The following is a 23,408-nucleotide window of genomic DNA, read 5'->3' as shown; positions in this document are numbered from 1 at the left end:
AGATGATTATGGTGTTTTAGGAAAAATATGTCGCTTTTCTTATAATTAACTAACTTACCTAACTTCCTTAATCTAATTAAATTAGTTAAATGGGTCTTATATTAAGGATCGGAGGAGTAATACTTTTCTGATCCTTAATATAAGATCTTTTTAACTAATTTGATTAGATAAAGAAAGTTAAATAAGTTAGTTAATTATAAGAAATATGATATATTTTTCCTAAATTATCATAATCATATTCTTTAATATCTTTTCTCCTTTTTCTACTTAATTATGGTTGAGGAAGTATCCACAGGGCTAATTTAGTAAAATTGATAAATACGATAAATAAATCTTATATCTAGGACCAAAATCAACTCAACAATTAGGTCCTATATTAAAGATCGGAGGAATATATTAGTTCCTTTATAGGTATGCTTTCTGAGATGATGAACTACTAAGAATCAACTCATCTAGACTCATCTCTCTCTTTTTTCTTTGAAAAAAAAGGTATTGAAAATAAAATTTTGAGTTAAACCTCAATGACTTTGGAACTTAAAACTCATGGCAGGGGACTTGACTCGTAGAAGACTACTTTGGGCCAAAACAAAATAAAAGAAAGTCATACTTGATACTCATGTAGATACATACGTATCAACTTACACAAAATTAAACCAATCAATAATCTTCCAACATTATTTCATATTTTAGCCGCACACTTTTTCAACACTGTTTATTATACTTCTCACATTTTCTAACACATGCTTGTTTTGTTCCTCTTTGATGTTCAACAAAACAAGTATCAACTAAGATGTTATTACTGTGTATAAGGCCCAAGCGTTGGATCGTGTACGAAGTTAGTTCATCATTGTTGAAAATATATGCCCTGAGTCTGACTATACAAGGATGAGATTGACCGGCGGCGTCCATGCGCATCGCTCGCAACTCCTCTTTCTGAACACAAATCCCTGTTCATAGGACTGCTTTTTTTCTTTCACTGAATAGGAATCAAGAAAACAGAAGGTTGATTAAGCTCCTTCGAGAAATATCCCCTGTTTCTAAGGAAAGCAGGTTGATAAAATCTTGCATATTGATAGAACAATATAACTAGTAAATCATCATAACCTGGGGCCTTATCAGGAACAACTTGAAACCAATCAGTTTCCACTTTCTATTTCAAGCTCAGTAAAAGGTTTATTCAGCACTTCTGAATGAGAATATATGATAATGGTGTTCAAATTAGCCAATAGTCCCTGCTTTAACTGTTATCTTGAGTATCATGATCCTTCTTATGACCTTGGAAGAATTTGTCAGCAGCTTGTGTTGTTTGGTATAAAGATCATGGGTTTGGCTTAACATTGGATGTTTGTTTCTGCATATTGTATTTTGATTCCTCCTAATTTTTTTTCCAGAAATGGTATGAAAGTATTTTGAAGTTTTTTGTTTAACTATTTGTCAGCCATTCTTGCATGACCTTGGGATAAATAATTCTCAGGTTCATCAAAGACTTGACTTCTAACCTTTGCTGACTTGTTTCTCCTTTTGTAGAGCTGTTTCTGCAGCCTGGTATTAGTTTATTCTAAACCAAGTGCTGCCCTTTTGTAATTCCTTCTGAGTAATGAATTCATTTTTTACTCAATGTTTTCTTTTTTAAATATCAAGTTCATCGTCTCTGATTTAAACCTCTCTTCAGAAACCTCTGACTCCAAAACTGTCCGTTTCTGAGATTGTAACGAAGTATCGTAATTCAGCTTCATTTAAACAAGGAGTCATTTCTGTTTCATACTTCGCTCTCACTCTTAACCTCTTTCTATTCTCAACACAAATCTGAAAGCATTTAAACTGATATGATCAGAACGTTTGGGGTTTAGCACAGGAAAATATTGATAATAGAGAATAACTTCTCATCAGCAATGTTTTTCAAGAAATATTTTTGGAAGTTGATAAGCCATTCTGATATCTACCAATTTGCATTATATTATAATTATTTTTTATAAATTACATGGTATTTAGTTATATAACATCAAATTTAAATATTATCATACTCATTTGGTGGTAGTAACAAGGAATCCTCAATTTTACTTGAGGAATTAAGTCCCTTCCACTTGAACTAAATTTCTTAATAATTTTGGCATATTTTAAAGTTATAATATTAAGATATCCTTAGAGAGCAATAAATTTGGAAAACTTTTTTTTTTAATAAATAAAACACGCACTCTGTCATTTGACAAACACAGTTTGAACTGATAATATTTAATACATATCATTAAAAAGTCCTCATTCAATCATCGAGTACAAGTCAACCAACAATTTAATAAATGAGCCTGAAAACCTAAAGCGTGGAGAGATAGAAGTCGGTCACGTTCGAATCATTAAGTCCACCTCATTTTAAAAGCTCCAGATATGCCATGTGAAGTTGGCCCAACGCTGAATATATTTAGGTTCCATTTGCTGCGAAATATTGAAAATGAGGGATAATAATAGGATTGAGATTGAGAAAATAGTATTTAGTATGAGAGATTTCTTATTACATGGGATTAGATAAACCCATGTATGTGGGATTGGGGAATATCATAGGAGGAAGTAGTATTCTCTAATCTTACTTCCATAAGTTCGCCTAATCCAATATAATAAGTAATTACTCATGCTAAAGACTTTTTTAATGATTTTTTTTCAATTGATATTCTAGTCTCTATCCCTCATTGTTAATGCTTCGCATCAAATGAGACCTTAAAGTCCGAAAATTGGCTTCATTTAGTCCTTATATTCATTCTCCTTAGAAATAAATACGCTATAAGCCGATAAATAATTATCATTATTATCATAGCACCAACTTCCAGTCCTCTCCCGAGTATAGTCTCCCTCTTTTTATCTAAAGGAGACTCACTGCAACCTGATGCAGAAGTTGAAACCACACATCCATATTGAATTTTCAAAAGCAACCTGTAAGTGTGGTAGTTGAAAGAGACGTAGCGTACCCATGACATAAACCTTGGGACTTGCTGCAATCACAAATATATAAACGGGAATTACTATGACCCCTATATTAAAATAATCAATGACTAACATTCTTGTATTCTTATTAGAGATTTTCCAAAAAGCCAGCTCATCATTTTCTTGAACTTTTGCTTTCCATATTGAATTAACTGAGTTGAGGAGGCATATTTAAGATGGTCATGTAGATTTGAGGGGATATTACTAGAGAACAGACACATAATGTCTTACTTGGCTAAAGAATCCACCGGTTAGCATGAAGGTCATGACAACGATTGAGGCCAGTGTTGTAGCTTTCTTCACATCTAGAAATGCTGCACTTATGGCTTGTCCCAGACCCTGCACTTATTGTGCACAAAATGCTTTGGGACCATCTCTAAATTATACTTCACAAGGGGGTAATTAACATGCATATGGTTAAAAAAAAATTACCTGAGCTGCCAGAACACTCAGAAAAATTGTGAGGATGGTGAGGGAAAATGCAGAAAATTGTAGCTTCAAGCCAACCATGAAATACACAATCACTAAGAACACTGGAGGCATTAGAAGCTCCATTGGAACATCACTGGTGTTCTTAGCTAAGAAGTAAGCACTGAGTTTATACATGTCAATCGATCTCTCTTTCACTAGCATTGCTCTTTCTTGTGGGAACATGAAGATGGCACTAAATAGCGGATAGAAGCCCCAGAACACAGAAAGGAAGAACAGTAGCCCTGCCTGCATGACGGGTAAATAAGCATACTTAGGAGAAGTTATGTTGTGATGATTCAAGAAAATAATTAGAGCTTGCCTGATCATGGAGACTCTTGTGAGAAGAAGCATCAGAGTTCCACCAAAGTAGTCCAACAATAATTGCAGTTGATATTACTTGGGTTACACGCAGACAGCTGAAATACTCATGACGCCTCTCCCTAATGCCCCTCATGAAGAGAATGCAAAATTGTTGAGACCAAGTTGCTCCAAAGTCCCTCAGGAATGGCCTGCCTTGCATCCCACTCTGATCTCCCCTTCTTGTTACAGGTTCGAGAAGCATTGCTTTGTCACTTTTCGCAAGCCTTATTTCATAGGCCTTAACAAGAAACTGCAGGACGAACAAGTCATATTTTAGTATGTTGTTGTACAGTATTGATTTGATTTGATCCATAGGAAAACTGAATACTTCAGTGACGTGGTTGACCTCGTGTACATCAACTGGGGAGGGTGTGTTGTTTTTTATGTTGAGTTTTTTGATTCCATAATGGAACTTATCCTCAAGTTCTGAAGGGACAGATTTGTCAATTATGTTGCCATTTGCAAGGTCAATGAGGAACTCCGCAGGGTTCATGGCTATCAATGGAGAGCAACCAATAGAGGAGAAATACATCATTGCATCAGATGCTTTTCCAAAGTACAAGGTGCTCCCTTTTCCCAACAGAATCAATTTGTCAAACATGCTGAACAGCTTACTTGACGGCTGGTGTATTGTTGTCAATACTGTCTTTCCCTCCTACCGAAACAAAATCAAGAAAGAAGATCACTGTTACATCTGATTCCACTAAGAAAAGAAAGAATGGATGAAGGACGAGAATTACTTTTGCAATGTTTTGAAGAATCTGAACAATTCGTGATGCTGTGGTTGAATCTAGACCAGATGTTGGTTCATCCAAGAACAGAAGTGATGGGTTGAGCAGGATTTCTGTGCCAATACAGACCCTTTTCCTCTCACCACCAGAAACCCCTCTGATAAATTTGCCGCCAATTGCTGTGTCTTGGCATCTGAAATAGCATATTTAACGCCCATCTTATGCGAAGCGTATAGTAATCTAAGACTCTGAGTAAAAGGGGAAAAAGATAACACCTTTCGAGGCATAGTTCACTTAAAACATTCATAACCCTCTCTTTTTTCTGTGTCATTGATAGATCCTTCGAGAGACGGAGCAAAGCTACATATGTGAGAGTTTCCTTGACTGTAAGATGAGGGAACACAACATCATCTTGTGTTACATATCCAATCCTGTGTAAAAATACACAATATGTAATGTAATGGCCATAAACAGCATTTTGAATTTTTAAGTTATGATTTTAAATGAACCTGCCTTCGTTAATTATACCTCTGCTTTAATGACTTGGTATATGGTTCGTCATTGTAAGTGATAGACCCGCCGTTAAACTTGGTCCTGCCGCTCAAGATATTGAGTAATGTTGTTTTACCACCTCCAGATGGCCCCATTAAAGCAAGAATCTCTCCTGGGCGTACCGAACCAGTGATCCCATGCAGAATGTACTTTCCTTCTCCAGAAGACTTCTCACCTTTCTCTGGAACCTTGTATCTCACATCTTCAAACTGCAAGACAATGGAATCAATATAAATTACACGTATATAGGATGCAAGGTAAGAGTAGATAATAAACTTATTTATAAAATTTATTACTTTCAGATGTATTGGCAAGGTAGGTTCCACGTGCATCCTCGTCCACCTGCATGAATCTAATTCCTTTTCCGCAGAAACATCAGATGCAACATCATCTGAAAAGCAGAAGAAATCAAGAACAGGTCATGTATGATGATTCTCACCCAACTAGAAGTTTAATATTTGCATATTGGATCTATGAGCTCTTAATGTTAATTATTTTGGAGATTAGTGGTGCTAAATAACTGTTTCTTACTGCATTCGGTGCTTGGCAGTTCCTGTGAGAATGAGGTGGGTGCAGTGAATGAAAGGGAATATCTTAATTCCTTGCTAGAGGAACATTTATCGTTGGAATCCATCTCATGAAACCTTCCTGCAACATTATTGATTAGACCGTCAATGTTGACCAAGAATTGAGCATTCAAGGATTTAGTTTTGCGAATGACAGTTCCACCACGCGTGGTCCCCACTCTGTTGTCGAAGCTGAAGCTGTGAGCTGCAACATCTTTGTTTTCTCCAGTCTGAGAAATGTGAGAACTTCTACATCCAAACTTTTCATGAGGCACACTGCTCAATATCAGCTCTCTCTTCTCTTCCATCTTTTGTGAAGGATGTACTGTAAGTTAAAACACACAAATGCATCACTACTCAGTGCAAATTAGATAAAATATATAAGCTTCTGTCGCGTCAGTTCCTAGAATAAAGAATTAAAAATGCCTAACAGGCAAAGTGATACGAATAGATAGTATGTATATGATAAACAGTGTCAAGAATTTGGAAAGGGAGTTACGTGAGAAACGTACTTGAAGATAGGAATGCAGGACAATCGTGCAATTTGTAAGGCCATATACTGTCCTGAACACACATATATAGGACTTTTAAATTGGTGACTTTACCTCTTGTCAAGGGCATTCAATAATCAATAGTGGCAATGATCAATATCAGATATAAAGTGTAAGCCATTATTATTGTAAATTACTGCTTCATTTCTTACAGATATACAGTACAAGTGGGTCTAGTTTGTGTCAAGAAAGACCATAGTGATTGGTTTAGTGTCTTCACTGCCTTCTGTCTTTTTTCGTTTTCCTCTATCCCCCCCCCCGGGGGGGTGCTTGTCAAAAGATATTTTTTGTCCTCTTGTATCTATATAATTGCTTGATTTAACGTTCACCGACAGACTCACATATTTTCCTCAGATATCAGATTCAATACGACCAAAAGAAAGGCGGTGCCCGAGATGATAGGGCACATCAGAATTAGAGTAAATTTTTGTGGGGCTTCAAGGGGGCTGAGGCATACAGAAACCGCAATATCCGCATATAGCTATATATTGTTCTTTTCTGCATCACCATCAGCATATTGCAAGCTTCATGAACTTATGTAACCTTAAGAGAACTAGGATTGCAGTGTTAATTTGAATGAAACCATTCTCGGGTCTTGAAGTATGCCATAAGCTAAAACGGAGTGATTTGTAACAGAGGCAGCTGTTTTAGTCACAGTTCAATCTGGCAAACCCATGATTTCCCACAAGAATTCTGCCTCATTTGCCTGATCAAGATTGATTCCATGTGCATCTGCTGTACATGATGAAGAACGAATGGCTGTGACTCGTAATGAGCCACACCACCCACAGAACCAAATATACAGATTTTTGAGAAAAAGAAGGAAGCCAAATTGATTGAGGCCTGACCAGGAAACAGTGACATGCAGACAGTGCAACTTGCTGCACTGTACGAAGTAGATGCGCAGAGCATTCTAGCCAAAGCTTATAAAGATAGATGCCAAACTAGCCTGATATCGTTGGGTAGAACCACGTGAACAACTGATCCACCTCGAGAGAAAAGACTTGAGAATCCACAAATAAACTGATTAAAAATGGGAAACGACACATTTCTGGTTAAACCAAGAAAAGTGAGTTCACTGTGGGAATTGACTCATCAGGAGTACAAGCTCAAGAGAATGGTTAGCACTAAGTGGGAAGTCGTTCTCGCGAACGTGAGCAAAGCTGATCGATAATGGGTACAGTATGAAGGTACGTACAGACAGAGACAAGCGTGTGCTTCAAGAGAGTTCGATTTCGATGGCATATAGGCCGGGGTAATTCGGTGATTAAGAGTTCCGACATGCACGTGCCTTTTCATGGCCATCATTCTTCCATGGACCACCTCCACCAAACTGAACCACACCATATAGCATTGATGCGCTTCAGTTTCCTTGCCCAGCAAATTGTTTATCACTATTTATTGATATTGATATGCCTGAGTTGATGAGTGGCCTTCTGTCCTCGCAGATCGTAACTATTTGTTAAAGCGATGTTTTAAAAAAAATGCATAATTTTTAAGGAGAATTTCAATATCCAAGTATGTGTTTGCATGAAAATATTTTTAGCTGTCTCAACTCACAAAAACCTTGTCATGTAACGGTGATAACTTAGATATGGAACTTATAAAAAAAGGTAATCAATCCATGAGAATATGTAATATCGAATATGATATACGAGTACGATTGTCTACGTATAAATAAAATAACCCAGTGAGTACTTGATCAAGAGCATTAAGTGTTTGAAGAGGGTGTATGAATCTACTGCGGCCTGCGGGAGGGCTACTTGGTATGGAGTGTGGATTGACCAGCAGCATTTATGAGAAGCAACAGAAGCTACCATGGTTTTTTATTTATTCATTCACTTTTTAAAATGATTATCATTCGGTATATTTGATACTATGGGTGTTAAAATTTGAGTTGAATGCCAATGATTTTAAAGCATGAGAATTCTCCTGTGAATAAGAGTTCGTAGTCCTTTTAATTTAAAATAATTTAGTTGAAGGGGATCACAAATAGGCGCCGATCAGAAGACTTTTGTAATATTTTTCATTCGTGAAGTTTCCCAAATCTTAATAAAAAGATGCTGAACTTTTCACGGAAATTTTTTTTATAAATAATTTTTTTTTATATTAAAAGTAGTTTTGTTAAGACACTTTAGAATTTTTAAACGTGGGTACCTCTCAAACCTTGGAGGGAACTGACCGTCCTGATCATTCTTGAGGATTTTAATATTGAAGTGAAAGGAGCAGTGATTAGACAAGTGAAAGGGGTGGTTTGGGATGGGGGGCCCATTGCAGCGCTGCGAGGGTCCAAGCGAGGTCATGTTTTTGGACATTTGACCCTTCATTGGGCTCTGCAATTTTCAACCATTCACCTAACCCAACTCTTCCTTCCATTTTCTTCATTTCTCATTTCCCATGCGCAAGACCACCAAGACCTGTTCATACATAGTATACCAGTTTTAATTGTCCTAAGTTTTCCCCCATATATATATATATATATATATATATATAAAGGCAAAGAAGAAGGCAATCTTAAGAACAGTATGTTAAAGAAGTTGAATTTTTTTCGTTATTGTTAATTAGAAAAAATTTATTACTTCTAGGCTATATTAATTGCACTTGTCTGCTAATCGTCTTGGATTATTTTCTTTCTTATGTTTGCTATTTTTCCTTAAAAAATATAAAAATTATTGTTTTGTCCTGGGTCTTGGCATGGACTCCGCTCTGATTCGGTCAAACCTTAAACGACCATTTCTTAATCTTGTGGTAGAGGTAAAGCCATTGATAAATTTTTCATATTTTACAATCAAATAATAAGAGTTGAAGTGTTTTCGACCAAATCTCATGGTAACAAAAACAATGAATAGTTGCGCCCAAAAAAAAAACGAATAAAAAGAAAGGCGTCAATTTTAATTTGATTTATCGGACTGAGAATTGCAAAGTTTGAGAAACAGTTTTTTTTCTGATTATGTCAATGTTAAAGACTTAGCTACTCAATGTTAAAGACTTAGGAAGTATAGGTGGCTAGAACAAGCGTATTGATGAGAATTGACCAGTTAAAAAGCATGAAGGGCATATTCAACCTCCGTGGTATCTATCTCACGAAAATGAAGTGACCGTCAGTATAATTGACTAGTTTTTAATTAAGGCCTCATTTTTCATTAATTCTTAAAAAAAAGATAATGAAAGGAAAAGAGCAGTTAAGCAATTGTGTTTTAAAAGCAAAGAAGGTTGTAATTTGTAAACACAGAAGCGAAAGGGGTGTGTGTTAGACTGTTAGGGATTAGAAATGAAGGAAGGAGGTTTTTTTTTAAAAAAAAATTAATCGATTAATTAAGAGGGAAAGTAGACGTACTGTTGACATGTTCAATGGGAGTGAGAGGGGTAGTTCAGACTTCGGAGGCTGCTCAAGACATGCATGCATGGTATTATATATTGGGTGGGACTAGCCAAGTCATAACTAACACATCTAACTAAACATGCCCCGTATTTGACCAAAAAAAAAAAGGCCCGTAATCAATGATTTCTTACAAATTAATGCCACCTCCACTGCTCAATATAAAAGTTAAATACTAATTTGAGATGATTAAGAAAATTAGTTAAGTTAATTAATTGTAACAAATATAAGTGGACTTTCCTAAACTAGTTTCTTTAATTATGCACATTGGAAGTTTGGAACTAACCGAATTTTTCTTACAATCAATGACATTTTTGAAAAAAATTTACAAATTTGAAAAATAAAGTGAATTGAGATCTTATTTTTAGAATCAAATCTAATGGTTACCTCTTGTCCTTAATATAAGAGCTAATTGATTAATTTGAGTAGATTAAGAAATTTTGTTGAGTTAATTTTTTGTAATAATTACGTGTTGTCTTCCTTAAAATACTCATGTTAATTATGCATTAGCTAAAACTACTCTTTGATTGAACATTTAATACATGCAACTACTATAAGGACTATTTTGAAACAAATAGATAAATATGAGAGATAAAGTAGATGAAGTCTTATATTTAGAATCAAATTAAAAGTCAAACTAGTTCTTATATTATAATTTGAATCATCTACAATTACGGGCTGAAATCAAATTTGATAATAAGAGGGCCGAGGGTCTATGTAAATATTATGTGTGTGCATGTGCAGGGTTTGCATGAATTTTGAGGATAAAAATGTATAACCAGTGCGATACTTAACAAAAATTTGAAAACCCGGGGTGCCAATAATGTGTCATGACTCCTCCCAATTCCTCCTCCCTCCGCGGGGAAGATAGCGGTAAATAGGAAAAGTAAAATTTTTAATTATTTAATTTGCGCTAATTTGCACTATGTATTACACATTTAATTAATAGATAAAGCATGTATAATAAATTTTGTAATCTAACCCAACTTTTTATCTCTCACATACTTTTTTCTAGTATAATTTAGAGTATTTTCAAGTCATTTTAGACTTAAGATTGATTTCTATCAGATTGAGAATATTAAGATTAAAGTCTTTTCAATAAGTGTACTTTTCAGAATTTGAACTTATATTCTTTTTTTTATAAGGTTGAGACCGCTTATTATTGAACCAACAGCTTATTGGTTCTCTCATACATTTATTAGTTCAATATGCAACGCAAATAACCTTAAATTCACAACTTTTGGTTATACATACATATACTTGTCCTAAAAACTTAATATCTCCCTTATTGCCAATAACTTTTTCAACATCTTTCAACCGTGTTCAGAATTTTTCTTCAGAAAAAGGAAGGGACACCATGTTGAAGCTAGCCAGCTGCTATGCGTTGACGGAGGCGGGGCAAGCACGCACAACAAATGGAATGAACCAGCATCCAGAAAATCAGCCCTCAAAAAGTAGCTAATTAATCTCAAGTCGCAACCTACTTTTATTTGCCTGGTGGGGATGCATGGATCTTCCATTTGGAAAAGCTTTTGGCTCCATTCATCAAGATAAACTAATGATTTAATTAAATCACCTTTACTAGATTATATATATCTTTCTAATACGTGGTTGCCCGGAATGGGCCAAACAAAGTTGGATTCATTTGTTATGCTGAAGGATTAAATTAATGAATGAAGTGGGTAACTTGAACTCTGAAAGTGACAGTGAAGAGGTCTCTGCATGAAGGTTGCAGGAAATAGGTAGCTGGATTTAGATGAAGCCGTCAAATGAGACTTGTGATTCAGCCTCAGGAGCCGTAACCACAAAAGCCTTCTAGATGATTATTACATTTAAATGCGACTTATGTGATGAGTTATCATGGATCCTAAAAGTAAATTTATAAACAGACGAACCTAGCTAGAAAGATACAAGACGACGGAAGATCTCACTTTTTGTACCCTTTTTTCTTCTTCTTTTTTTAATTTGTTAAAGAATTAATATATTTATACAGAACATTCTATGGCAAGCCATGGACTACGCTTTTTTCTCCTTTTGACACTCTTCTTTATAATATTGTGAGAAATCCAATTACTTCTAGAGATAATATACGAATTTTTTTAACAATAAATTGATTAGTCTAAAGTGCGTGATGCAATATTTTTAGAAAATCTGAATGGCAAAGCCACAAGCTTCATCATAAAAAAATTTTAAAGATCCATGTTATTTATAAATTAAAGCTTGTAATAATTGCAAGAATTCATTGTACATAACTCGAAGAAGCAGATGAGTGACACTTTCAAGGGGACGTTATCAATTTGGAGCAAAAAATTACAGAGATCCATGCCATGTTATTTATCAAAATTAAAGCTTGTAATAATTCTTAAAAAAAATTGAAAATCGAAGAATCAAATGAGTGACACTTTTGAGGCAAGGCTAGGAATGGGAAGCGAAGGCTTGGATATAGATTACTATCTAAGTTAAGCCTCAGTATTTTTCCTGACAAAGTTTGGATCTTTTGGTCGTGAAGAAGCAGCCAATTGTCTTTAGATCATGAATAATTGCCAGGTCAGCAGGGGAAAGATCAATGAGCCAACTATATATACGGTCTTGTGATAATACAAGTAGTAGTAATGTCGCTGGAGGCAAATCCAATTCTTCATTCCTCAAAGTATAATTGAATTGAAAATTAGGCATAATTTTTTGGTCCCTGGGAGAGGGTTTAGCTACAATTTGCTGATTCTGAAATATTTTGTTCTTTTCCCGTGTGCAGCATTATTGAGTTCAGAATTCATATTCACTCATGAGCTTTTATACATATAGAAGAGATAAAGTGATCAGGAACTGTGATTATGAAGCTAATATAAACAGATAAGTACTATTTTCTTCGACGAGGGATCTTGAATGTGAAAGAATTGAGAGGATCGGAGACTTAATTACATCCGACGTCATCATGGATGGCCACTAGCTCCAAGTGTGGGACATGACCCTTTCAAACTTGAAGAATAGACACAGCCAGAGTCCAAACAAGCATAACATCACGAAACCGGCCTCGCTCTTGAATTAATTAAACACTTAAAATATTCAAGTTAGAGGAAGCCAGACTTTACCAGCAAATAATGCACACACCATTAAAATAATGCCCCTCCTCCTCGTTGACCAGCGTTTCTGTAATTCTGCCTTTAATTTGGCTTTATATATCTCCTTCATCCTCCTCCTCCTCCCATCAAAATTGAAACTTTGGCACCATATGGAGTTCCCACGCATGGATCCCACTGGGAAATCTCCCAGAAGATCTTCAGAACTTCAAGGCCCACGTCCCACGCCTCTCAAGATCAACAAAGACTCTCATAAGATCAAGAAGCCCCCACTTCCTCCTCAGCCCCCTCCTCGCCAACCCATTATAATCTACACTGTTTCTCCCAAGATTATCCACACCACTCCTTCTGATTTCATGAGCCTCGTTCAGCGCCTCACAGGATCTCATTCTTCTAATAATAATAATTCCTCGTCTTCCTCAAATCACGATGATCCCTTCAGTGTCGCTAATGATAGCCATGGGGGTACGGTTTCGCCTGCAGCGCGTTTCGCAGCTATAGAGAAAGCTAGGTCATCGCCCAAGAATAAGTTGCAGCATTCGAATGCTGACGTGGGTTTTGCAGAAGGGACGGAGATTAATGGCACCACGACGAGCATGTCTCATGGGATTTTGTCGCCGGGACCCACTTCTCTATCTCCGATCCCGTCGAGTTTCTTCTCGCCGCCGTCAACGTCGGAGCCTGGCGTGGTTAGCCTTTTTCATGATGTGAACCCCGTGCTTCATAGCAGCAGGAATTTTACGGAGGGTGGTGGTTTCATCCCTAGCCCTTCTAATTACTTTGTTTCACCTCGTACTATTGATTTATTCAACACTTTATTTAGCTAACTGGTTAGTAATTTGCTAGTTATTGTAGTTAATTTCAGTTTAGACATTTGATTTACTCATTTCATGGTGTAGTTAGTTTCTCAGAGAAAGGATGATGGCATACACACACACACAAACAAATTAAACAGGCTTAAATTGGAAATTTTGTATTTGTTGTTCTTTTGGAGGCTAGCAGATAGGTAACTTCTCGATGGCATTATCATTTATCTAATTAATGAGATTAATGGTTGACGCCATTTTTGTCACATTTAGTACTCCATATGGCACTACTTGGTTGGCAATGTATGTTATTGCTTCCCGTCTTTCTGTATTATTTGTTATTCTTCAGTTTCGATTTATCAAATATTTTTCATAACACACACTAAAAAAAAAGAATTTTGACGATGACTTTTTGTCAGTGATAATACCGTACATATAATGTCTTGGATAAAATAATGATTCATTAATGATATTGTCGTTCTAAAAATACCATTCATGTGGTATGAAATGAAAGATATTTTAAGAAGTTTATACTTTTTTATCACAAAAATTAGTTTCTGATTATATTTAATAATATTCATTAGTTCTCACAATTTACTACAATAGCGTCTTAAAAATTGAAACAAGAGGAGTACTTGAATTTTCTATTGTTCTTGGCAAATCTTGGTCATTACAACGCGCACCAAACTTGCATAAAACTCCCATATATAGCCGGCCTAAATTAGGGTTACAATAGTTAATGTATCTGATAAACACTTCAGTCTGCTTCTAGAAGATATTTAAGTTATTTAGGCATTCATATTCAGCCTATATGAACCGTGATTGATGTGATTCATGAAGTGATGAAATCTGTGCAAATCTATACATGTATTCCCAATATTTCTTTAAATTTATGCAATTAATGCATTCATATATATGGGCTAGTTGATGATGCAGAGATTTAACTGGATCTTAATCAAAATCCGAAGAGATTTATTAAGAAAATTTTTAAGCTGCGGCATTCAAAACCAAAATAAGTTAAATGAGCTTGGAAAAAAATTACTAGGTTATCTATTTATTAGATCATAAACCTAGTGGTGAAAAATAGCTATCGAGATGTTTAATTAGTAGAAACTTAATAAGACAGAGATCCCAAAATATGAAATATTCCTTCGGTTCTTAATATAAGACGTATTTACCTAATTTGATTAAATTAAAAAGGTTAAATAAATTAGTTAATTATAAGAAATATGACATGTTTTTCCTAAAACATCATAATCATCTTTCTTAATATCTTCCCTCCCTCTTCTACTTGATTATGGTTGAGGGAGTATCTATAGAGGTAATTTAGAAAATAAATATGAGAAATAGATCTTATATATCAAAATCAACTCAACAATTAGGTCCTATATTAAGGACTGAAGGAGTAATTTTTTATGTACTCAAAATAATGAGAGTGATAAATTAAATTTTGTTCAGAGCAGAAGGAGAATCAAATGAGATAACTCTAAAATGGAAGGTGATGGGTGATGATGATCACGTGAAGGTGAACTAACTAATTTCTAAAATGCTTGTCAACGCTGGGACAACGATGTCCTGTTCGAAAATAAAGGGACTGATATATATATATATATATATATATATATATTGAACCAATTGAAAATTAATGAATGAACAAAAGTCAAGCTGAAAGCATATTACTCAGATAGAAGAGAGCTTATGTATAATATAATTTCTCCGTGCTTTTATTTTATCATAAAAAAAACAAAAGGATTTCCTAGGAGAAATTTTTAACAACTATATTCGCATAGCTAACTTAGATCGATCGTAGTATAAAAAATTATAAACTAACCATCTTAATTTTCGTCTTCATTTTTTGTGTGCTAAACTTTCTTATTTTTTGATGGAGTGGTTTAGATTGACTTTTTAGAAATGATTTTGTGGTATTCCAAATAAGTACGTGAGAAGAATTTTATCTCAACTTATATAAAAATATTTTTTTTAAGTGTTTATAGAATATTCAAAAAAATAATTGAGCCTATATTTTTTCTGGGCCAACGAATCTAAAATTGATTCTTAGAACAGGATCTCTTAGTGCCTTCAAATTTCAACTATATATATTGGAGTACGGTTGCACAATAGATGTAGCTCTATGTCCCATAGATGCGTCCATTAAGTCAATTTCTTGGGAAGTTAATTAAACTCACGGGGTAAACCATCCTCTTTTTTTTTTTTTTGAGTTTAACATCTAAATTCATTAATGAGTGTGATTAATTGATTATTTATTGCAAAGACAATGGGACTGAAAAATGTCACTTTTTTTTTGTACTTAAAAAATTCAGGTGAGTTAAATCATGGAAACTTACTAATTGTTAAAATATATCTCCAGGCTTAAAAAGTACTTACAAAAGCACTTACAAAAACACTTACAAATCACTCACTAACAAGATTCTTATATCAGCAGAATTTAAACTCATAATATTGAGGATCATAAGATCACCCTTTCCAACTCAACTAATTCTTATTAGTAAAATGTTAAAGGTGATGCGCAAGACAAAAAAGGAGGAAGACGTCTATTCGTGGGCCTAAAAGACATGGACGATCAGCTGATAAAATTTGGATCTCGAAAGTCAAAAGGCTAGCACAAGACTCAACCAAATATTTGTGTATATTATAATCAATAATTGACGACCATGAGGGAAAGCTTGATTAATACGAAAGAAGTTAAAAACCCTTTATCATCAAATTGGCTTTACAATATAATTGTCAAAACTACACATGCTTGATTATATATTGGCCTGAAGTGGCGTTTGATATAAATTACTTTTACACGAGATTTTTTTTTTTTTGGGGGGGGGGGGACAGAATCGTACCAAATAGAGAAGACTTTTTTTTTTTTTTCGTTTTATGAGAATCAATCCATTTTTAATTCACGTCTAAAATTTTAAACAAAAAGAAGATTTGAAACGGATGAGTATTCCATAGCGAGGATGTATTGCATGAAAGTTATACACAATAACTCTATTATTATATATCAAAATGTTGTATAATATAATAAAGTTCAAGAGGGTGGGAGGGGAACATGCTTATCAGGTGTTTGCTGCTCATGCTACCAAGAAATTTTCAGAATCCTCGGGAATATGTGAGGAGACACAATGATGAGCTAATTCTTTTGGGATACTCAAATTTACTGGTCATCTTCGCATTTTCCTTTCTTTTGTTTATCTTTTTTGGTTAAATTTTCCTTTCTTATTTACTGTTCCCCTTTCTGCTCAGTCTGACCTTTTATTTTGACTAATCCAAAATCATTTAATGCTTCTGCAATTTTCAAGTCCGAAAGTCAAGAGGATTCACTTCGCCTCAACTTGTTTAAATTCCAAAGTCTCGACTCTGTTTTTTTCCCCTTAGGAAGCTGAAGTGCATCTCCGTTACAGGAAAAGAGGAAAATGATATTACCTTTTATCTTAAATATAAAAACTATTCTGAATTTTAATTTTATCTTAAATATAAAATCTCAATTTATTTTATTTCTCATATTTATTTATAATTTTATCTTAAATATAAAATTTCAATTCATTTTGTCTCTCATATTTATTTATTTTTTCTAATATTCTTGTAGTAATTACGCATGTTAAAGATTTAATCAAATGACAGTTCTAACTAATATACATGATTAGCACAAACATTCTACAAAAAACAACACTTATTTATTGTACCTTTATTTAAATTAGTCTAACTCATTTTTATATTAACAACCATATAGTAATTGTTTTTGGGGGGGGTGGGGTGGGGTGGGGGGGGGGGGGGGGAGAAAATAACCGAAGAAGGCGGTCCCATAAAATATGGGACAGGACGTTGTTGCCTAGGACCGGGATGATACGCCGAAATCAGACATTGCCTTGTTTGAGCGATAGAAAATCTCCCGACAAAAGTTTCCCCACCATCAGTGGACTTGAGACAGTGCGATCACTTGTGACAAAAAGATCAATCTGCATGTGCCGTCTGCAAAAGATGTTAAGCCCAGATTTTGCTGCTATGGTTATATAACTTCTAGAGTAGAGGGGGCAGAAAGGAAGGGCATACCCCATGGATTTGATCGTTCTTCTCCTTCTCAACTCACAGGTACTTTTCAGTCCTTAACATATAATCCCACTGAGGAATTGATATTAATCCTATATATACTATTTCTAATCATAATTATAAAACCTCATTTATAGATTATAAACAAAATCGTATAATTAGAATTAGAAATAGCAAAAACTATTTCACATGTTTATTTTTTTTTTTTTCAAATGAACTCTATTAATATTTTTCTAATAATAATCAAGTAAGAAAGAGAGCAGAGAAACTAAAAAAAATGCTTAGAGTGTTTTATAAAAAACATATCATAATGACTAATTTAACACATATTTTTAATTTACTCAAATTAGTTAATTAGGTCTTATATTAAGGAACGAAAAAGTATTTATATTAGAAGCGAGAACAGATTACAAGCATCTCTATTGTCTATACTTGAACGTCATTCAACATTATACAGAAGCACCAATCTAATAGCTATCAATGAATACATAGGATGTACAACAAATAAGCTTCAGGACTCTCAGGATGGGCCGTTTAGGCAGTGAGCTAATGCCTTGTCCGTATCATTTTCATTCATAATCAAGGCTTCCGCAACGGTGCTTGTTGCAAATCCCATTTCACGCAAGAGGTTGTAGCCGTTAACAAATTCTTGAACCTGAAATGAATCAAGCAATTGGTTACGATAACAGTTTAAGCCGCAAAGAGTGCCACGAATCATCTCTCCAGGGATGCAACTCCGAAGAATTGCAGGCAATTTAAAGCAATTTGTGAAAAATATTATGCAAAGCTTCTAGTAATTGGAATAGAAAGTATTTGCAGAGAAAGTTTTCCTTTGTTAGGGGTAACCAACAAAAAATCAACTCCAGAAAACCTTGCTACGACCTAATTAAATGAGGGATGATATTGGTACAAAAAAGAGGAGCTGATTATCATCTAGAAATTGCCGCTCTCGAATTAATTTCTGACATTTCTACTAAAATATTTTCAACATCAAGCTGTTTTCAGTAAGCACTAACAGGCCAACTCAAGCAAAAAGAACAACGCATTTAAATGTTGTAAATGAAACTAAGGTCCAGGGCATCCATCAGATGACTTTATCAAGTCCTGAGAAATACTGCCCATGATAGCCAAGATGACCGATCGTGATGCTAGAATGGGAGGCAAAGTGAGGGACAAGGGTGAGAGGTAAGAAGACAGAATTGGAGCGTGATCAACTTCAGTTTGCTACATTAAAAACTTAACCCCCTGCTTGGATGAGAAGAAAAGTTGGAGGGAAAGAAAATGAGAGGAAAAAAAATGGAGAGAAGAGAAAACTGAAAGGAAAATATTATCATTCATCCTGCTTGGATGAGTGAGAGAAAACAGAGAGGAAATAAAATGTATAAAGGGTTTTCCTAGAGAATTTGACCTCTCAAGAAGTCAAGTTTTTCAACATTTAATCCCTTTGAGATCAGTGAAAAGCACCACTTCTGGTCCTTAATATAAGATTACTTAACTAATTTGCATTAGATTAAAAAGTCAAATGGATTAGTTAATTTAATAAATATGACATGATTTCCATAAAATACTCCTGCATAGCATTATCTATATAAGTTAGGTAAATTAGTTTTAGGAAAAAAAATGATGAATATGAGAAATAAAGTAGACTAAGGTTTTGTATTTAAGACCAATCTAACTCCAACTAGATTTTATATTAAAGAACGGAGGTAGTAATTTCTTATTCCCAAACAAATAAATCTGGAATTGATCTAACATCAAGAGACCGAGTATATCGTAGCAGAATCTAAAACACTAAGGTTTTGTATTTAAGACCAAATTCAACTCCAACTAGATCTTATATTAAAGAACGGAGATAGTAATTTCTTATTCCCAAACAAATAAATCTGGAATTGATCTAACATCAAGAGACCAAGTATATCGTAGCAGAATCTAAAACTCAATCCAAAGCCTTTTCCATTAAGGCTTAAAGCACAACGACTGTTGTAATGACATCCATCACTTTAAACAACTATTAAACCTCGTATTATCATAGATATTGCCCCTTTGCAGTAAAGAAGATAACCATATGATTCACAGATCAGACAGAACATATGCAAACTGTTGTATACCAGCTCTGAAACAGAAGGTAAAACTGCCCTGTAACTCAAACCATATCGAAAGATCATTCAGTGGTTTTGGAGAATGCACTGGGTTTGTCCTACCAAGTTGGAGCAATCACTTTTCTTCAAATACAAGGCAAAAAGCTTGGTAGGATAAAGGAGGGAAATATTTTAATGCCCTGTGCTATCTATGCTATTCGTTGGTGCATTTGGTTAGAGAGAAACATTTGTGCTTCAAGCACCTGTATCTGATTCAAGTAATGATCATTTAACAGCAGCAGATGTGGAAAGGGACTGGAGGATATCTTTACGTGGTTGTCTGTCTGTCATTTCTCATGTCTTGATCTCTGTTACGGAGGATATCATATTTCCTCCAAACCCCCCCCCCTGGCGGGGCTGTTTGTTGGATTTTTTCTTAATTACTTATCTACTACAGATACTCCCGTTTTTCAGTTGACAAAAAAATATATTTTTCTGTACCAAGAAATTATGAGCATGATCCATAAAAATCAAGGCATCATCCACTCTACAGTATTCAGGGCAGAGACAAAAACATTTGGCATGTATAGAAATAAAAACAAAAAATGACAACACTTTCCAGCAATGCCTATCAGAGCATCACAGGCATACTGAGATACAGGGATCAAGCATATACCTTGGTCGGATTATCTCCATAATTGGCAACAGCAATTGGAACAGCCTCTCGGTTCAGCCCGGAAACAATATATTTGCTCACAACAGGATCTGAAACAGGCCCCTACAACAAAATAATGTCCATTTCTCATGTCAAGAGCTGGAAGCTAATTTAATAAGAGTAAAATGCACTAATTCCCCTGAGCTATTTCTACTGTTATAACATTATAGTCTTCATCTTAAAGTTTAGTATTAACTCAGTTGCCTTTACAATCATAAAATCAAAATCTCGCACTGACAAAAATTATATTGGAAGAAAGGTTTCTGCAACTCATACACAAATGTTAGGAGTGCAAGGGGAAATATTTGAAACCAGAGGGATATCAAGTGTAACTTAGCCCCATTTAGGAGGGTGTTCACGTTATTTACTGTTTAATAAATTATGATTATAATAGTCCATTTTTCTTAAAAATGGATTTTTTTAAAACAAATATAATTAACTTAAATTGCAGTATAGCATGCATCCATCAGTTGGAGGTTTCATCACCAAAATAATGAACATACCTTTGGTGATGCAGATTCAACACTCTTAGCCGGAAGAATTTCCATACCAAATCTACTCCAATTGGGGTTTTGCTTTTCTGCTTCTGCCAAAACTTTTTTCTCCAGGTCAAAATCAAATTGAAAGTTGCTGCGTGGTATATCTCCACCATGTGGTAACAAATGAGGCTACACAATTGGCAAAACCACAAATATATCATCAGATTGTTACCATAGAGTCAAGTCAATAGTACAAAGCAGGATCAGCCAAAAATCACATGAGAATGAAATAAAAGCAACATTAATCTCCTAAACATAGGATGTCAACAAACCACATCAGGTTAAGAATTGTCTAGGCAAAAATATTATTATATAATCTTCTGGCCCCAGCTAACAGAGCCATAATATACTAGGTAACAGTCACCTCATAGGGGCTATCTTCAATTTGAAAGCAATAGAAGTGCAACAAGGCTAGCAAAGAGATTAGTATTGCATCTCTAATAACTCCTAAAATTACCATATGAAAATCATTGAAAAAGAATGTTCGTTTGCTTTTAACCAAATTTTACTCAATTTTCACCATATTTATCAATAATTCACAAAAACATCCATGAGCCCAATACTCTATTAAAAAAAAAAAATCAATCAAAATATCACCAAAATGCAATGATGAGTCACACTAAATATGAGGCGTCATCAATCTCCACGGATAGTGCAAAAAGATGGATGAAATAAACAATGAAATTCTGAAAGCAGGAGTACATTATGAATAAGAGGTGTGGCAAATGCAATGGAAGAAGAATTAGAAACAGGAGGAACTTGAAAACAAAAATGTAACGCAAGCAAAGAAAAGTAGCATCCAAGTTCTAAGTTGCACTATAGAAGCGATTCAAGATATGCAAGGGTGATTCACATGCAGGAATATCCAGAAGAAGATGTGCTCTGGAACGAAACAGAATTACAGATTCAATTGAGTTAAATAACTGATTGCCGGGAAAACAAGGGCGACCCCGATGAAATAATGCCCCTTCGAAGAGGCTTACAAAGACAAATATCGAGGAACAAAGCTTCATAGGAATAAGAAACAAAACATAAACTACAAAGTAAACATAACTTTGAGTTTTATCTCCATAATGACTTCATGAATTCATTTCAAATCAAATTTAAGATCGCAACAGGCAAAGTTAATCTTACTGGTGGAGTGATCCTATATTCTGGCTTTAAAGCGACCTTAATGCCCAATCCTGCTGCAAATGCAATAAGAAAAACGCCATGATTTCGATGGAGCAATCAATTTAATCACAGAACGAGACATATCATGTTCCTCGTAATTTGCCAGAGAAATAAAACGATGTTAAACATGAAATTTTTCGCCTACTATGAATCAGGTAATCAAGTTACTTCGGCCCAAAGAAAAGCCCTAACACTCTAGATTCAGTCCAACAATAACTATCGAACCTTACAAGGTTCCAAACGACTAATTCCATATCCTCACAATTGCTTGGCTTAATTTCGGATGAATATAGAGAATTGAAAAATTAAAGCAGAAGGGAGTAGAGAATGGTCTATACACGGAGCGGAGGGGGCAGAACTCTGATGATGCGGTGAGGAACGGGCGACGGGAGAAGGTGCGGCATGACCGTGCTGGCCGACCTTCGGGTACAACGAAGGCCCGTACATCGGGTGGGTGGGAGGCGAAGACGACAAGGATTGACGGAAGATTGGAACTTGTGCGTCGCGAGGTGGACCGGACCTGCTTCTGAGATCGTAGTCCATGAGCTCACGAAAATCGTCGCGGGAACGAAAACCTTAGTGGCAAGAAGCAGCCCCGACCCCGACGCGTGAAGTGTAAGTTGCGATTTGCAAATGCCACGTCTCTACAACTTTCCGCGCTTGTTCCCCCCTTCCTCAAAGGTGGATTCAACCACGGAAGTTGATAAATACTAGAAAAATACATAGGTTATTAGAAATTATTAATTATAGTTACTATATCAAATTCTCTAATAATACATAATCATATGTTTTATTTTTTATATGATTTTATGATTAAATGATATTAAATACGAATATTTTAAAAATAAAACATATAATCATGTGATTGGAGAACCAGGCATAATAAATATAAAGAGCTCCATCTAAATATTCCTCCGGTCCTTAATATAAGACCCATTTAACTAATTTGATTAGATTAAAGAAGTTAGGTAAGTTCGTTAATTATAAGAAAAGTGACATATTTTTCCTAAAATACCATAGTCATCTTTCTTAATACCCCTCCTTTCTCTTATACTTAATTATGGTTGAAGGAGTATCCATAGGGGTAATTCAGAAAAAATTGATAAATATAAGAAATGGGTCTTATATTTGAGGACCAAAACTAACTCAAGAATTGGGTCCTATATTAAGGACCGGAGGAGTAGTTAGTAATCAGTAGGAGAGCGATTTTAGATTTTTTTTCCTAATTCGACAATGGTTTTTCTCAAGGAACTTATGTAAAATTATTTTTTGCCTCTTGTTTTTCTAGAACACCGTGATGTCATAAGTAGTATCAATTCAACTCGGAAAAAAAAAGTAGTATCAAAACTTCCTCACACACTTCTTGAATTGAACCCCT

General features: G+C 35.0%; 3 protein-coding genes across 3 annotated transcripts; 1 reads left to right on the top strand and 2 right to left on the bottom strand.

Annotated features, from left to right (window-relative positions):
• Positions 1 to 2,516: 2,516 nt before the first annotated feature.
• LOC114761599 (ABC transporter G family member 22-like) lies at positions 2,517 to 5,197 on the bottom strand. The gene is made up of 8 exons (XM_028951009.1): positions 5,064 to 5,197; positions 4,811 to 4,966; positions 4,545 to 4,728; positions 4,151 to 4,459; positions 3,764 to 4,054; positions 3,406 to 3,690; positions 3,205 to 3,312; positions 2,517 to 2,981 (listed from the first exon to the last, which is right to left on the bottom strand). Exons 1-8 carry the CDS (start codon positions 5,180 to 5,182, stop codon positions 2,730 to 2,732), a joined length of 1,704 nt encoding a protein of 567 aa, XP_028806842.1. The 5' UTR covers positions 5,183 to 5,197; the 3' UTR covers positions 2,517 to 2,729.
• Positions 5,198 to 12,745: 7,548 nt separating this feature from the next.
• Positions 12,746 to 13,793, top strand: LOC114761600 (nuclear speckle RNA-binding protein B-like). The gene has a single exon (XM_028951010.1). The coding sequence runs from the start codon at positions 12,813 to 12,815 to the stop codon at positions 13,485 to 13,487; it is 675 nt and encodes a 224-aa protein (XP_028806843.1). The 5' UTR covers positions 12,746 to 12,812; the 3' UTR covers positions 13,488 to 13,793.
• A 4,093-nt stretch (positions 13,794 to 17,886) lies between these two features.
• LOC114761552 (uncharacterized) lies at positions 17,887 to 22,707 on the bottom strand. The gene is made up of 5 exons (XM_028950947.1): positions 22,369 to 22,707; positions 21,992 to 22,044; positions 20,822 to 20,986; positions 20,280 to 20,381; positions 17,887 to 18,180 (listed from the first exon to the last, which is right to left on the bottom strand). The coding sequence occupies exons 1-5, from the start codon at positions 22,571 to 22,573 to the stop codon at positions 18,046 to 18,048; spliced, it is 660 nt and encodes a 219-aa protein (XP_028806780.1). The 5' UTR covers positions 22,574 to 22,707; the 3' UTR covers positions 17,887 to 18,045.
• Between the last annotated feature and the right edge of the window lie 701 nt (positions 22,708 to 23,408).

The sequence above is a fragment of the Neltuma alba genome, unplaced genomic scaffold (genome assembly GCF_004799145.2).
Source record: "Neltuma alba isolate B1F8T4 unplaced genomic scaffold, ASM479914v2 tig00011126_pilon, whole genome shotgun sequence".
NCBI lineage: Eukaryota > Viridiplantae > Streptophyta > Magnoliopsida > Fabales > Fabaceae > Neltuma > Neltuma alba.
Note: the sequence above shows the minus strand (reverse complement) of the source record. Positions and strands in the feature narration are given on the sequence as shown.

Coding starts and splice junctions, on each gene's coding strand:
- LOC114761599 (XM_028951009.1), bottom strand. CDS start 5,182: ATGGGGCCATCTGGAGGTGGTAAAACAACATTACTCAATATCTTGAGC. Junction 3,691..3,763: donor ACAAGAGTCTCCATGATCAG/GCAAGCTCTAAT, acceptor CCCGTCATGCAG/GCAGGGCTACTGTTCTTCCT. Junction 2,982..3,204: donor CCGGTGGATTCTTTAGCCAA/GTAAGACATTAT, acceptor TTGTGATTGCAG/CAAGTCCCAAGGTTTATGTC.
- LOC114761600 (XM_028951010.1), top strand. CDS start 12,813: ATGGAGTTCCCACGCATGGATCCCACTGGGAAATCTCCCAGAAGATCT.
- LOC114761552 (XM_028950947.1), bottom strand. CDS start 22,573: ATGGACTACGATCTCAGAAGCAGGTCCGGTCCACCTCGCGACGCACAA. Junction 20,987..21,991: donor AATATAGGATCACTCCACCA/GTAAGATTAACT, acceptor CCAATTGTGTAG/CCTCATTTGTTACCACATGG. Junction 20,382..20,821: donor TTGAATCTGCATCACCAAAG/GTATGTTCATTA, acceptor ATTTTGTTGTAG/GGGCCTGTTTCAGATCCTGT.